Below are 16959 nucleotides of genomic sequence, written 5' to 3'. Positions count from 1 at the left end.
TAGTCGGGATCAAGCCCAGGTCGCTGCCGCTGCAAGTGCTGTAAGGCAACAACTCTACCGCTTCACCACCGTGCCGCCCTTAGCACATGGAAATAATGTAATTTCCCAGCAATTCACTCGAGTCAAAATTCCTTCTGCATTCTGGTAGTGCATTCTAAGCCACAAACAAAGTTTTAATTCATTAACTTCATTAAACAGTAATGCTTATTTAAATGAGACAACGTCAAGGAATGCTAGTATATTAGGACCATTCTGAAGATGGTCCTGACCTCAATTGTCATCTGTCCATTTTGCTCCAGCAGTTTGTTTTTTGCTCATGATTTTAGCATCTGCAGTCTCTTGTGTCTGTCAATACATTTATGGTTCTGTTATTTTGGTAGTTATTTTAAATAATTCTTGTAATTTAGGCATTGCCAATATTTATCGCACTTAATTGCCCTTGAATCAAGGGGCAGCTACAATGCATTAGATCTGAAGTCACAATTGGACTAGATCAGAATAAGATAATTGATCCACTTCTTTAAAGGGTAGCAGTATATGGGATGGATTTTTACAACAAACAAGTCCTATTTTATATTCGAGAATTCAAGAAGGATATTGAATTATGTGAGGTAAGGGAAACACGTAGAGTAGCTATGGAAACTATGAGATTCAAAGAAGAGGAAGTACTGACACTTTTGAAAAATATAAAAGTGGATAAGTCTCCAGGTCCTGACAGGATATTTCCTAGGACATTGAGGGAAGTTAGTGTAGAAATATCAGGGGCTATGACAGAAATATTTCAATTGTCATTAGAAACGGGATTAGTGCCGGAGGATTGGCGTACTGCGCATGTTGTTCCATTGTTTAAAAAGGGATCTAAGAGTAAACCTAGCAATTATAGACCTGTTAGTTTGACGTCAGTGGTGGGCAAATTAATGGAAAGGATACTTAGAGATAATATATATAAGCATCTGGATAAACAGGGTCTGATTAGGAACAGTCAACATGGATTTGTGCCTGGAAGGTCATGTTTGACTGATCTTGAATTTTTTGAAGAGGTTACTCGGGAAATTGATGAGGGTAAAGCAATGGATGTTGTCTATATGGACTTCAGTAAGGCCTTTGACAAGGTTCCTCATGGAAGGTTGGTTAAGAAGGTTCAATTGTTGGGTATTAATGTGGAGTAGCAAGATGGATTCAACAGTGGCTGAATGGGAGATGCCAGAGAGTAATGGTGGATGGCTGTTTGTCAGGTTGGAGGCCGGTGACTAGTGGGGCGCCACAGGGATCTGTGTTGGGTCCACTGTTGTTTGTCATGTACATCAATGATCTGGATGATGGTGTGGTAAATTGGATTAGTAAGTATGCAGATGATACTAAGATAGGTGGTGTTGTGGATAATGAAGTAGATTTTCAAAGTCTACAGAGAGATTTAGGCCATTTGGAAGGATGGGCTGAAAGATGGCAGATGGAGTTTAATGCTGATACGTGTGAGGTGCTACATCTTGGCAGGACAAATCAAAATAGGACATACATGGTAAATGGTAGTGAGTTGAGGAATGCAGTTGAACAGAGGGATCTAGGAATAACTGCACAGTTCCCTGAAAGTGGAATCTCATGTAGATAGGGTGGGAAAGAAAGCTTTTGGTGTGCTGGCCTTTATAAATCAGAGCATTGAGTATAGAAGTTGGGATGTAATGTTAAAATTGTACAAGGCATTGGTGAGGCCAATTCTGGAGTATGGTGTACAATTTTGGTCGCCTAATTATAGGAAGGATGTCAACAAAATAGAGAGAGTACAGAGGAGATTTACTAGAATGTTGCCTGGGTTTCAGCAACTAAGTTACAGAGAAAGGTTGAACAAGTTAGGTCTTTATTCTTTGGAGCGCAGAAGGTTAAGGGGGGACTTGATAGAGGTCTTTAAAATGATGAGAGGGATAGACAGAGTTGACGTGGATAAGCTTTTCCCATTGAGAGTAGGGAAGATTCAAACAAGAGGACAAGACTTGAGAATTAAGGGACAGAAGTTTAGGGGTAACATGAGGGGGAACTTCTTTACTCGGAGAGTGGTAGCTGTGTGGAATGAGCTTCCAGTGGAAGTGGTGGAGGCAGGTTCAATTTTATCATTTAAAAATAAATTGGATAGGTATATGGATGGGAAAGGAATGGAGGGTTATGGTCTGAGTGCAGGTAGATGGGACTAGGGGAGAATAAGTGTTCGGCACGGACTAGAAGGGCCGAGATGGCCTGTTTCCGTGCTGTCATTGTTATATGGTTTTATGGTTATTTATATAGTTATATTTACATTTTATGAGCTGCAAAGGTGCGATTCGAATTTGTGTCTACATATCCACCATGTCGGCTCTGATTATAAAAGCCCAAACTGTTATAATCTCCTTTATTCTTCTAAAACCCTTGTGTATTTTATGTGGGTTCTAGTATGCAATATCATACTAAGAGATTTTATTTAAAGTTAAGAACTGCACAACCAAGGTGTAGGAAGGAACTGCAGATGCTGATTTATATGAAAGTTAGACACAAAAGGCTGGAGTAACTCAGCGGGCCAGGCTAGGGAAGGGTTCCGACGCAAAACACCACGTATTCTTTTTCTCCAGAGATGCTGCCTGGCCTGCTGAGTTACTCCAGCATTTTGTGTCTATCAGAAGTAAGGGTGTAGGAAAGAACTGCAGATGTTGTTTTAAATCAGAAGGGTCGTTGATTGTATGACGAGTTTAAAAGCAAATTAGGCCTAAATGCCAATGAGTTTAGAAGAATGAGCTTTCATTGAAACATACATAATTCTTGTCACCAATTCCTTCTCTTTAGAGATGATGTCTGTCCCGCTGAGTTACTACAGCATTTTGTGACTAAGTTCGGTTTAAACGAGCATAGATACATAGATACACAGACAATAGGTGCAGGAGTAGGTCATTCAGCCTTCGAGCCAACACCGCCATTCAATGTGATCATGGCTGATCATCCACGATCAGTACCCCGTTCTTGCCTTTGCCATTGGAAATGTCATGCTAGGTGTCACAGTCTCACAACACACTGTTGTCCATTCAGGATCGACAAGTAGAAATTTAAAAGTACAGTCACAGGTCTGGGATTCCCATTGCAGTCCCGATACCTTTTCATTAATCTTGGGGTGGCATCAACCTATTCCATTCTTCCACTTCTGCTTGTTGTGAGTCCTTGAGGTTGGCATGGCCTTTTATCTGACCGTATATTATTAAATTAGACAATTAGTAGGGGCAACACATTGGCACAGTTGGTAGAGCTGCTGTCTCACAGCGCCAGAGAGTAAACGTTATTCCCTTCATCCTGTATCTATACACTGTGGATGGCTCACTCGTAATCATGTATAGTCTTTCCGCCGACTGGTTAGCACACAAGAAATGCTTTTCACTGTGCCTCGGTACACGTGGTAATGGACTAAGCTAAACTAAATCATACAGTTTTTGTGCTTAATATTCTGTCTGAAGAATTCTGGAAGGATGGAACGCCTTGAATCTTCCCAGCAGCAGTACACGGTGAGGGGGAAATCAGTGGAAAAATATAAAACATCCCAAGTGATCATTAAAATTAATCTAAGCATCCAATTTGATACATGAACATTCAGACAGCGGGAGAAAACACTTGATAAGAAGATCGGAATGCTTGATATACAGTACTTCTACGAGCCTGCATCCCCCTTATGTGAAGACAGACAGACACAAAAAGCTGGAGTAACTCAACATATCAGGCAGTGGATCATCTCTGGTGAAAAGGAGTAGGTGACGTTTCAGGTTGAGATCCTACTTCACACTCTTATGTGACATGTGTATTGCTTTCAATCAGCCAGACTATCCCGTGAAATAATTATTGCATGGAATTCATCTTCATAGATTAGTTCTAACGAAAATGTATATAGCTGAAGATACTCAGTAGATCAGGCAGCATGAGGTTGGGTTTAGATTAGTTTATTGTCACATGTACAGGGTACAGTGGAAAGCTTTTGTTGTGTGCTAACTAGTTAGCCGAAAACCAATACATGACTACTATCGAGCCATCCACAGTGTACAGATACGTGATAAAGTGAATAACGTTTAGTGCAAGATAACATTTGATCGGCAGATAGGTAGAGGGTCTCCAATGAGGTAGATAGTAGCTCAGGATTTCTGTGGAGGAAGAGTTAACATTTTAGGTTGATGACCATTTATCACATCATCAACTAAAACAGTAACTCGGCATCTCTCTCCAAAGATGCTGCCTGACTTGCTGAACAGTTCCAAAATTTTCAATTTTATTTCACATTTCCAATATGTGCATTTACAAAAAAAAAACAAATTCATAAATTAAACATTTTACTGCTGGTAAAGTGCCCGAGGAAATTTAATAAATTGAACGTGCAATAAATCTTATCCAAATTTACACGCATGCTGACGGTTTAATTTTACATCAAGAGTTACAACTTAAAAGCATTTCAGATTGGGGGCCTAACGGGTGTTGGAAGTAGCTTTATGTTAAAAGAAAATCATTAATGGCTTAATGTTCATCTTGATTTGGAGCTGTATTGAGCTCATTGCATGTTCTTGAAAATGTTGATGGATTATTTATTTGATTCAGTTAATCAATGTGTGCCTTACATCAGCAAGTCCCAGTGGAAGTGAGGAATCTCCCAGCTGGAACAGAGGAAATCATTCCATGGGGTTTTTGAATGGTACAATCAAAGCCTGATGCACTAGTGAAAAAATTAATCATTCATGAACAAAATATTATTTTTTTTTAAATTCTGATTCATAAATCTGCATCAATAAGTGATGAATGGCAATAGAACCTTTCAGAAAGCAAACAAGTAAAGTTTCCATTTAGCTTAAGTCCTTCACGTTAAAATAGTCCAAGATGCCATATACCAGGCAGGTAATAAGAAGGATGGCAAGAAGGTTGAATTACAGATTGAGAATGAGGAATGCGCTAATGCAGCCAGGAAGAGAATTCCAGGTTTAGTAACTAAATGAATTATCAAGAAAAGGAGATGAAGAGTTATTGAGAGGGATAAACAAGAGGGCAGAGGTAAAAGATTGAAGCATGGTTCAAAGGCAATTAATTGTCACATATACCAAGATATAATTAAATCCCTATTTCGCATACAGTTCAGTACAAAATATTACCATACATAAGTGCAATCATAGTTAAGTACAAGTGTATAGGAATAGTACACTGAGACAGTATACAAGAGTTGCCATTTTTCTGACACCATTTTTCATGATTCAAGTACAAAGTTATTATAAACTAGACTAAGAGCAGACCCGTTCCCCCAACGCAAAATTCCAACATTCACCCATACCCGAAACGCAATATTGCACCACTCACGCATAGCCCCCAACTGCGCAGGCGCGGCTCATTTCTCCTCATCCCCAGCACTCCCTCCTCCTCCTCTTCACTCACCCTCGTCAAACCCTAGAGATGGGGTAGAAAAGGAGGGGGGACGGTAGAGAGGGAGGGGGAAGAGAGGGAGGGGGCAGAGAGGGAGGGGGACGAGAGGGAGGGGGGAGAGAGGGAGGGGGAAGAGAGGGAGGGGGGAGAGAGGGAGGGGGGAGAGGGGGGGGGGGGAGAGGGGAGAGGGGGAGGGGGAAGAGGGGGAGGGGAGAGAGAGGGAGGGGAGAGAGAGGGAGGGGGGAAGAGAGGGAGGGGAGAGAGAGCGGGGAGAGAGGGTGGGGAGAGAGGGGGGGGAGAGAGAGGGAGGGGAGAGAGAGGGAGGGGGGCAGAGAGGGAGGGGAGAGAGAGAGAGGGGGGCAGAGAGGGAGGGGGACGAGAGGGAGGGGGGAGAGAGGGAGGGGGAAGAGAGGGAGGAGAGAGGGAGGAGAGAGAGAGGGAAGGGGGAGAGAGGGAGGGGAGAGAGAGGGAGGGGGGAGAGAGGGAGGGGGGGGAGAGGGAGGGGGGGGGGAGAGGGGAGGGGAGAGGAGGGAGAGGGGAGAGAGAGGAGAGGAGGAGAGGGAGGAGAGGGGGAGGGGAGAGAGGGGAGGGGATAGAGCGGGGAGGGGAGAGGGGGAGGGGGGACGAGAGGGAGGGGGGACGAGAGGGAGGGGGGAAGAGAGGGAGGGGGGACGAGAGGGAGGGGGGACGAGAGGGAGGGGGGACGAGAGGGAGGGGGGACGAGAGGGAGGGGGGACGAGAGGGAGGGGGAAGAGAGAGAGAGAGGGAGGGAGGGAGGGGGAGGGAGAGAGGGGGGGAGAGAGAGAGGGAGAGAGAGGGAGGGGGGAAGAGAGGGAGGGGGGACGAGAGGGAGGGAGGGGGTATAGAGGGAGAGAGGGGGTATAGAGGGCGGAGGGAGGGGGGTTGAGAGGGTCGGAGGGAGAGGGGTGGAGAGGGAGGGGGGCAGAGAGGGAGTCGGGGCAGAGAGGTAGTGGGAGCAGAGAGGGAGGAGGGGGGGCAGAGTGGGAGGAGGGGGGGCAGAGTGGGAGGGGGATAGAGAGTGAGGGGGGCAGAGAGAGAGGGGGGCAGAGAGAGAGAGAGAGGGCGGCAGAGATAGAGAGAGGGGGCAGAGATAGAGAGAGGGGGGGGCAGAGAGAGAGGGGCAGAGAGAGAGAGGGGGTCAGAGAGAGAGAGGGGTTCAGAGAGAGAGAGGGGCAGAGAGGGGGCAGAGAGAGAGAGGGGGCGCAGAGAGAGAGAGGGGGGCAGAGAGAGAGGGGGGGGGCAGAGAGAGAGGGGGCCAGAGAGAGAGGGGGGCAGAGAGAGAGGGGGCAGAGAGAGAGGGGGGAAGAGAGTGAGAGGGGACAGAGAGAGGGGGCAGAGAGAGAGGGGGGCAGAGAGAGAGGGGGGCAGAGAGAGAGGGGGGCAGAGAGAGAGTGGGGCAGAGAGAGAGAGGCAGAGAGAGGGGGGCAGAGATAGAGGTGGCAGAGAGAGGGGGCAGAGAGAGAGGTGGCAGAGAGAGAGGGGCAGAGAGAGAGCGGAGTCAGAGAGAGAGGGGGCAGAGAGAGAGGGGGGCAGAGAGAGAGGGGGGCAGAGAGAGAGGGGGTAGAGAGGGAGGGGGTAGAGAGGGGGGGGGTAAAGAAGATAGAGAGGGAGGGGGTGGGGTAGATAAGGAGATGAAGGGGATGGGGAGTAGAGGGGGATGGGGAGTAGAGGGGGATGGGGAGCAGAGGGGGAAGGGGTAGAGAGGGAGTAGGGTAAAGAGGGTCGAGTAGAGAGGGTGGGAGTGAAGATAGATAGGGAGGGGGCATCTCCCTCCTCCACACCCCCCCCCCCCCCCCCCCCATCTCCCTCTTCCACCCCACTACCCACCCCATCTCCCTCCTCCTCATTTCCCTCATCCTCCTCCCCTCACTCCCATTCCCTGCCCCAGGACCTACCCAGGACGTAGAGCAGCGCCAGGGCCTGGAACTCAGCCTGGTTCTCATACTCGGCCCGGCCCTGGATGTAGACTCCAGCCGTCAGCCCGGCCGCCGCCTGGGCTCCAGTACAGGCCCTGAATTCATCTCCGGGCTTGTCCCTGACCCCGGACCCAGGCTCGTCCTGGGTTTCAGCGGCGGCTTCTTTCTCGGCCCCGGTCACGGCCCCATCCCAATCCCCGGGCTCAGCCCTCACTCTAGCTCCAGCACCACCCTCCCCACCGGGCGTCGGCACTCCTCGTTCACCGCAAGCACTGGAGTGCCCCTCCCTCCCGGTGTGTCCAGTCCTGCCTTGGGAGTGCATTGTGATGTCACTTGGGATTTTTTTCCGAAATGGGTGAGTTTTCGGTCTGTTTAAAACGATTAAAAACTTCGGAAATATAGGTGGAAATGCGACGGAAAGGTGTTTATCGCCTCTACGGGAAAATTTTGAGTAGAATGTGTGAAAATGGGAAGGCTGCGGCCTAGCGTTTGGAAGAAAATAGGAATTAAGCAGATATTGACACACACACACACAGCCACAAACAAGACAAAAAGTTTTAGTATTATAGAGATGTAGAGCCTTAACTCGGACATAAATAACCCGTTGACCTGGCGGCATTGCAGGGATGGCCTGGCCAAACAACGTTGTCGGTGTCCTCCACTGCTCCGTGTTGCTGGAGGCCACGCCCAATCCACATGCTCGGCCTCTTGAAGTGGTGTCCAATCCAATCTAGCCCCAGGCTGCTGCAGGGCCTCCAATGGCCCACTCCCACCGATGCCTCAGTGAACTGTCGTCCCTCGCCTCACATGTAGCCACTGTTCAATCTTTGTGCCCTGGGGGCGCCTTCCACAGCAGACCTCGAGGCAGCCAAAGCATTTGTGAGAGCATGGGAGGCAAGACCCCCAACCCGCTGACCGGCACCATTGTTACCTTGCATCTGCCACCACCACCATTTTGAAATGCATGCATTCGTGGATGTTGAATGGGAGACAGGCTTGGCAAGCAAATTGAGGAGTCTGAAGATGAAGGATAAATATGCTGAAATCCAAGAACGGAACTCACTATCAAAACATGGAGGGGACGGGGGACACAATTTTGTGGCAGCCGCGCGCGCATGCGCACACTCACACACGAGGCTTCGGAGGCTCAATCCAGCGCTAAATGCAGCTCAACTGCCTGTCTCACCGGGTTAACTACAGTTAACTGGCCATATTTCCCGCAAGTCCAGGCAGGTTCACCTGGCGGGGATGTCGCCCACCTCTCAAAACATGGGGGGGGGGGCGTCCCCTCTGGCCCCCCCGGGTTTTCCGCCCCTGCTGAAATCTATATCTTGCGGCATTGCGTGTGGCTTATGAAGGACTGGATGTGGGTTTGATCTGAATTAAGGAATCATCACCTTCATCTGATTTGTCAATAAATGTTGCGAGACAAAGAGATCTGGGGTTCTAGCATATTACACAAAGATTAATTAGGAAGGCCAAGAAAACTTTTGAATTTAGACTTCAGAGATACACCGTGGAAACATGCCCTTTGGCCCACCGAGTCCACACCGACCAGCAATCACCTTAGCACTATCCTACACACTAGTGAGAATTTACATAAGCCATTAACCTACAAACCTGTCCGATATGAGAGGAAACCAGAGCACCCGCAGAAAACCCACACAGTCACAGAGAGAACAAACAAACTCCGTAGACAGCACTTGTAGTCATGATCGAACCCATGTCACTGTGAGGCAGCAACTCAACCGCTGCACCACCCTTCCTTTCCGGCTGATCCTGTGCCTTTCAGTCATCCTGTGCCTTTCAGTCATCCTGTGCCTTTACTTTTAGACTTTTAGAGATACAGTGCAGAAATAGGCTCTTCAGCCCACCAAGTTGACACTGGCCTGTGATCATCCTGTACACTAGCACTCTCCTACATTCTGGGGATAATTTTACATTTCTACTGAAGCCTACAAATCTGCATAATGGACCATTGTGGGCGCCACCTTTCCTTGGCCATCAGTGCACACTCTTGATTTCTTCTGTACCTTTTCATATCTGTAGTTTCCCTCTCCCAGACCCTCAATATGAAGGGTCTCAACCAAAGATACTTCGGTCGTCTATGTTCTTTGGTCTCAACCCTTAAAAAGTCACCCATTTATTTTCTCCAGAGATGCTGCCTGACCTGCTGAGTTACTCCAGCATTTTGTTTCCGTCTGTCCTCCAGCACCTTGTTTTTTTTACTCAAGATTCTTCTTCTTCTTCTTCTTCTTTGGAGTTTTACGGCAGCCGGCATCCACAATGTTGCATTGCTGCCACCTTCTGGCTTCACTCCACAGTCCTCATGTCTTTACATTATATCCTTTTTATAAGGCCAGAGGCCCTCAAGAAATTAAACAACACCTTTACTCCTTTTCCTTCCCCTCCACACTCTAGAATGTTCTTTTCTGATATATCTGTCATTCCAATTTTCTTCATTTCACTGATCAAAACTCTTCTTTCTGTTTCATATCTTCTACATGCAACTAGAGCATGCTGAACTGTTTCCGGCTGATGGCATTCCTCACACATCCCAGTAGGGTGTTTTCCCAACATTTTTAATGTGCTGTTCAGGTGAGTGTGTCCTATCCTCAATCTTGCTAATACTACCTGTTCTCTCCTGTTCCCCCCTCTTCTTGCTGTAATGCCCACTCTGTTTTGTAGCGAATAGAGGTGTCTCCCCTTTGTCTCCTGTTCCCAGTATTGTTGCCATTCCTGATTTATTTTCTTCCACACAATGTGTCTTCCTTCAGATTTGGATAATTGTAGGTTTACCTCTATGTTCTCTTTTTTAACGGCCTCTTTTGCTAATTTGTCCACTTTTTCATTTCCTAGCACACCAATGTGTGCTGGGACCCACAACAAAGTCACGTCACTGCCCTTCCTTGTTACTTGGCTTAATAGTAGTAGAATTTCATACACTAGGTCAGGCCGCCTATGGGATGCACCAGACCCAATACTCTGGATTGCAGACAATGAGTCGCTACATATTAATATTTTGCATGGTTGCACCTGTTCTATCCACCGAACTGCCATCAAAATAGCGTACAGTTCCACTGCCAAATAGTTATTTGTTCTTTTGCAAATCTCAACATTCATCCCTTGCACTACCACAGCTGCCCCTGTTGTTTCAGCTACTGGGTCCTTTGATCCATCTGTGAAAATTAAGAGGTGTTCCCTGTATCTATTATATATATGGTTATGGTATTCTGTTTTTAGGTCCGAATTTTCTTCCCTCCTTTTTGCCTCCCATATCTCCAGATCAACTTTTGGGATGTTCAGTAACCATATTGGGACAGATGGCCACAATACTGCAGGGCAGAACTTACTCAAGATTTCAGCATCTGCGGCCACTTGTGAGGCCCCGCCTCTTATGTGACGTCAATGGCGTCCCGTTGCCGGAGAAGCCGTTTACGTCATATTGAGCGGGCGGGGCGGGGTTGGGAACGCCCACCGTGACGTCAGCGGCCTCCCATTGCCGGCGAATCTGCATCGGTCATAATCAGTGGGCGGGGCCGGGGCCGCCCACCGTGACGGAGGTGGGGGGGTGGGGCTTGGTGTCGTCACGCTCCTGCTCGGCGGCCGCCGCTGCTGTCACTGTTTACTTCGGGTAATGGCGGCCGCTACGTGTGGCAGTACGCTTCGCTTCTGTAGCCTCAAGCACGGCGGGACGAAGGAGCATCACCGCTACTATCATCATAACCAGCACCAACATGTCAGGAGACGCACCGACTCCCGGCGGAGACAGGCTGCCCTCAGCTTCCTCAACAACATCTCACTGGACGGCCGCCGGCCCGCCGAGCTCGCCAATGGCTTCGAGCAAGACCGGCCGGAGCAACGGCAGCAGCAGCATGAGGCGGCGGTGGAAGTGGCGGCGGCGGCGGCATCGGCCCCCACCAGCGCCAGGGCAGGCGGCGGCTGCATCAGCTGCCTGTCGGCCACACCGAGCATCTCGGTGATCGCTCACACCTCCCGGCTGGGGCCTGTAGCAGCGGTGGCGGCGGCAGCATCGGGAGGTGTGGTCGCCTCGCCGGGTGACCCGGGGCTGGGGCCGAGCGCGGGCGAGGCCGTTGCCCAGCAGCTTGCCTCGGGACCGGGGACGCCACTGCCCAGGAGCGGGCTGGGGACAACGCCGGCCGTCGGACCCCTCGGGTTGGAGAGGCAGAGGTGGGTGTCCGGGATGCTCGGCGGTTGCCAGGGGGGAGTGAGTTGTCTGCTTCTCTCAGCATCCTGTCAGCGGGATAGATGCTCACTCGGTTTGACGGAGCGCACATTTGACACCTTCGTAGATGTTTTCAGCCACGCCACATACTCTCACCACACATCATAAACTTTATTCGTGATTTAAAAAAAAAAACATACTAAACAAAAACCGTACAAAGCTCCATACATTCAATATTGACTGTTTTATACCCAGTGGTGTTCGCATCTCTCGTTTTCTTTACCTGCCATGAGCCACTCAGGAAGGTTTTAATGTTTACATCCGGAGGTTAAAATTAAGTTTTATATGTCTACTGATAGAACCTTTAACAACACTTTTTAATAAGGACTATAAACCTTTCTTTCAAAATATGCAGTTATGTAGTATGGCCGAGTTTTGTTTTGAAGGCAGTTCAACTGCTGCAAGTGTCAACGATTCAAGTTGATCGATTTTACTCGGTCGCGAAATGTTTTTGTTTATTATTGTCACATGTACCGAGATACAATGAAAACCCTGTTTTGCGTGCTATGCCGGCAAATCACAGTACATCGGGTAACACAAAAGGGGAAACAGACTGCAAAATATAGTGTTACAGCAACAGATGATAATAAATACAAGGGCTGCTGAGAGGTAGATCAGAGAATTCATCCTTTGACAGGTCCATTCAAGCAATTGATAACAGCGTGGAAGATGCTATTGTTAAATGTGGTGGTACATTCTTTCAAGATTTTGTAACTTCTGTCCGATGGTAGTGGAGAAAAGAGAATGACCAGGGCATGAGTGGTCCTTGATTATGTTGACTCCTTTCCAGAGGCTGCGTGAAATCTAGATGGAGTTGATGTAGGGGAGGGGGAGGGGGAGGGGGGGGGGGGGGGGGAAGAGGAGGCTGATTTGCATTATTGACAAGGCTGCATTCACATGTTTCTCTAAATTATGGCTTTGAGAAGAGCAATTGAAATACTGTGTTGCGTCTGGATAGGATGCTTTCTATGTTCATGGCAGAAATTAGGAAGAATCATTGGAGGTGACATGCCAAATCACCCTCCTGTGGAATTGGAGACAGTGGTGTGCTTTCTTGGCTGTAGCGGTTGTTGAAAAATTGTTGGTAATATTTGCACCATAATTAGGAGCTTGAATCTCTCGACTATACCAGTTTGATATCATTGATACAGACTGGGGCGTGTACTCCACCCTTCTTCTTGAAGCTGAACCGGCTTCTTCATTTTGAGCTATTGTAGTAATAAATGTATCACTGCAATAATCATGTCATGATTGTTTCACCCTTAAAAAGTACTAAATCATTTTCTCTCTGCTGAAACTAATGTGTTTTTCTCCTATCACTTGCTAGAGTCCCTAGTTTATCTTGTCTTCAATACATCTAATAATGCAAATATATTGTTTAAGATTCATAACTGCTGTTTTAGTTTAGTTTAGAGGTACAGCGCGGAAACTGCCCCACCGACCAGCGTTCCCCTCACATTAACACTATCCTACACACACTAGGGACAATTTACACACTTTACACAAAGCCAATTAACCTACAAACCTGTACGTCTTTGGAGTGTGGGAGGAAACTGAAAACCTCGGAGAAAACCCACGCAGTCACGAGGAGACAGTCCAAACTCCATACAGACAGCACTCGTAGTCTGGATGGTACCCAGGTCTCCGGCACTGCAAGCGCTGTAATGCAGCAACTCTATCTCTGTGCCACTGTGCTGCCCCTTTATGTTCCAGACAGTTGACATTGAGGGGAGATGGCAATAATGAGAGTTCTAGCTAAAGCTGGTTATGTGCCTGCGGTGTCACTTCTGACAGTTGATGTATAATATTTATAGCATTAATCTTTCAGTGGGTGGGAAAGGGAAAGAGAAGATCTGTGGTGTGTTTATATAATGCAGGTTTGAACATACCCAAGAATGGCACATGATTGCAACCACATTGGATTTAGTCATTGGCTGTCAAACACCCTGGAGGGATTTTTGATTGGTTTTGCAGAGTTGGGTGTAGTCCTAATTCTAAATCTATACTGCATATTTAGCCTTTGTCATGCATTTATCATTTTGTATCAGTACAAAACTTGCAGAGAGAATGCACCCTAAGTGGCAAAATCATTTTAGGATGTTTCTGGAAGTAATTTTTAAATAGAATTATGATTTTTTAGTGAGGTTGGGGATTGGTTCTTGGTTTCTTGGTCCTACAAAATATTCCAAATGGAATTTAAACTGGAGGTGGTGGAGGGAGGACTTAAGCCAGAAAGGGTTATTGGGAAGAAAGAGCTACTTTAAATTTAGTTGCATCTGGTTGGGTAACTATAGTAGGGTGGAGATTATTCCATGCTTTAATTGTGTGGGGGGAAAACGAATTGCTGTACACATCTGTCTTTGTAGCTGGGATCACAAATTGGATCGAATGCCCTCGTCTGCTCCTAATTGGTTTGGGTTTGGTGTAGGTCTTGTAATCTATGTCGAGCTGACCATTTAACATTTTGTAACATTCAGCCCATCGATCTGCTCACTCTGCTTGAGCACTTCATCCTCTTTCCAATCTTTAATCTTTAAAATCCACCGTGTTCTTTACTGAAAGTAATACATTTGCGGCTGGTGCTTTCCAGTTCAATTCCAGCAAGAAAATGATTTAGTTATGCATCTATCTCTGCATGAGCATATTTGATGACAATCATGCAATATCAAAATGCATGTTGGGAAAGAAACAGATTCGCTATTGCAATTGGATCTTCGACATCCTCATCGGTAGACCTCAATCAGAGCGAATTGCCAAGGACACCTGATTGACCATCTGCACGGCCACATCAAGTCTGTGGGATAAATCCCCTGCTTTATTCTCTATCCTCGTGTCTGTAGCCACACATTGTTCCAGCTCCATCTTCGCCAAGGATACCTTCGCTATTGCTTGAAAAAGTGGTTGTACTCAGTGCAGGAGCGAGATCATTAATCTGGTTGAATGGTGCTTGAAAAACAATCTTGCTCTCAACATTAGCCAAGACTGAGGAGCTAATTGGTGACTCCAGGAAAGGAAAGCCTAGGATCCATTAATCTGTCTTCAGCAAAGGGATGACCATGAAGAGCATCAGGTTCCTGAGAGTACATATCTCCAATCTGTCTTGGCCCCAACACATTGATACAATTCCAAAGAAAGCACGCCAACACTCAATTTGAGAAGATTTGGCATGTGGCTGAATACTCTGTTGAACCTCTGCAGGTGTACAGTGAAAATAATTCTGACTGGTTGCATTAAGTAAGTAAGTAAATTTATTGGTCAAGTATTCACATACAAGGAATTTACCTTGGTGCTCTGCCCACAAGTAACGACATGACATACAGTGACAGTTATGAAAGACTCAGAAAACACTAAACATTAATAATAATAAAACATTAATGATAAAACACCATTGATCAAGCATGTGAACTAACAAAATACCAGATCAAAGGGAGGCAACAGATTTTTGGCTGTTGAGCAGAGCAACTACTCGTGGTTAAAACCAGTTTTTATGTCTGACAGTCAGGAGTCGCTTTCCAGAGGGAAGTGATTCAAAGAGTTTGTGGCCAGAGTGAGGGGTCAGAGATGATCTTGCCCTCTCACTTCCTGGCCCTTGCAGTGTACAGTTCATCAGTGGAGGGAAGGTTGCAGCCAATAACCTTCTCAGTTGATCAGAGGATTCGCTGCAGCCTCCAGGTGTCGTGCTTGGTGGCTGTGCCAAACCAGACCATGGTGGAGAAGGTGAGGACAGACTCTATGATGGCCGTATAGAATTGGACCATCATTGCCTGTGGCAAATTGTGCTTCCTCAGCTGTCGTAGGAAGTATATCCTCTGTTGTGCTTTTTTGACTGTGGAGTCGATGATCATTACGGCCTGGTTCTATAATTGAAATGCTCAGGAAGGAATGAGGCAGCAGAAAATGCCTAGTGCTTCACTGGTATCAACCTCAGAAATGATTTACAGGAAGCAATCCTTCAAGCCAGCGAATATCAAAGCACCACACCACCCTGGGCACGGTTTTATCTCTGCGACCTCCAGGTGCAAGAACAATTTCTTCCCATCAGGCTGTTTAACCGGCCTGCACAACCCTACCTCAATACCGACCTATCACTAGGCTTTGCACTAAGGTTGTGCTACATACTTTGGTTTGCACTATCATGGTCTGGCTTACCTAGAATAACTGAATTTATTGTTGTGTTGATGTGTCTGTAAAGCTGCCGCTAATAAGAATTTCTTTGTTCAGGTTTTGGCATGTGGTTAGTAAACATGCTTGACATGTAATGTTGGATCTGCAAATGTCTTTGCAATGTACCCTAAATCTCAAATTTTAAACTTAATTTTACCATTTTTGAATAAAGGAAGCTACTGTTTCCCATGGACCAGATTTTGGTAATGAGAGTGAAACATATAGTTTCTAGCGCACTGAGGGCTCACCAGGCTGACATGGCAATTGTAAATATTGGGGACGATGTCGCTTCCTGGTCTGTTTCTTGGGTATCCTTCATAAGCTTGTGACTGGTTCAAGGATATACTCAATAATGTATGTAGCAATGTTACAAAATTTTGAGATTTAAAAAATCAAGTCTGCAATTTATCCCATCAGATAAAGCACAAAAATAAGTTTAATTTGACACCTAATTCACTTTCATATCTTCAGTATTAAAAAAGTTATGGCCATTTTCATACTCGGAAATCAGCATCTTGTTCCCTATTGATTTTCCATTGACTTAACACAAAAGCTGTGATCGAGGACAGTGAAATGGCCATAACTTTCTTAAAAATTAAGAGAACTGAAATAAATTTTCAGTTATTATAGATTGAAGCATTCTGAAACAAATATGAAACAATCTTACTTGGATGACCTGAAATTAAAGCATATAATTAGTTAGTTACCCAATTGTAGCTAATTCCAAACTTCAATTACTAGATCTAAACATCTATCCATTTCTTAAGAAAAGATTAACATTTTTAAATAGCCTAAGTGTCCAAATAACATTCACAAAGAATTCACAATAAAACATGATTTTTAAATCTCATTGACATTAATTTATAGGCCAAATGGAAGGAATTTAGTGTTCAATTGCTGTAAATTAATGGCCATTTAAATCAGCTTTCGAGTGGGATCCTGTGGAACTCTGTGGCACGCACTGGTTTAGAACGTTCACATTGCGGTAGATTTGTACCCCCATATGCCCAGAAAAATACTGCAGGATTTAATGGGGCCCCATATTAGCTGCTGGCAACATTAAACTTTGTATAAAGGGATCTTAAGAAGCCCTTTTTAATGTAAAGATAAACAACCTACCTTCCGTTGTCCACTGTATGAGATCCGTCCCGTTGTCGGCGGTCGCGGGTTTAGAGGATAATTTTTAACTTACTATAACAACTAAATTAACCA

At 46.2% G+C, this 16959-nt stretch overlaps 1 protein-coding gene across 1 annotated transcript in view; it reads left to right on the top strand.

The window, feature by feature from the left end:
• Positions 1–10927: 10927 nt before the first annotated feature.
• Positions 10928–16959, top strand: part of cables2 (Cdk5 and Abl enzyme substrate 2) — a 34555-nt gene continuing 28523 nt past the window's right edge. Inside the window, exon 1 of the mRNA XM_033041946.1 lies at positions 10928–11528. Coding sequence (XP_032897837.1) covers positions 10975–11528 — 554 coding nt within the window. The 5' untranslated portion in view covers positions 10928–10974. The remainder of the gene's footprint in view (positions 11529–16959) is intronic.

The sequence above is a fragment of the Amblyraja radiata genome, chromosome 23 (genome assembly GCF_010909765.2).
Source record: "Amblyraja radiata isolate CabotCenter1 chromosome 23, sAmbRad1.1.pri, whole genome shotgun sequence".
Lineage (NCBI taxonomy): Eukaryota > Metazoa > Chordata > Chondrichthyes > Rajiformes > Rajidae > Amblyraja > Amblyraja radiata.
Note: the sequence above shows the minus strand (reverse complement) of the source record. Positions and strands in the feature narration are given on the sequence as shown.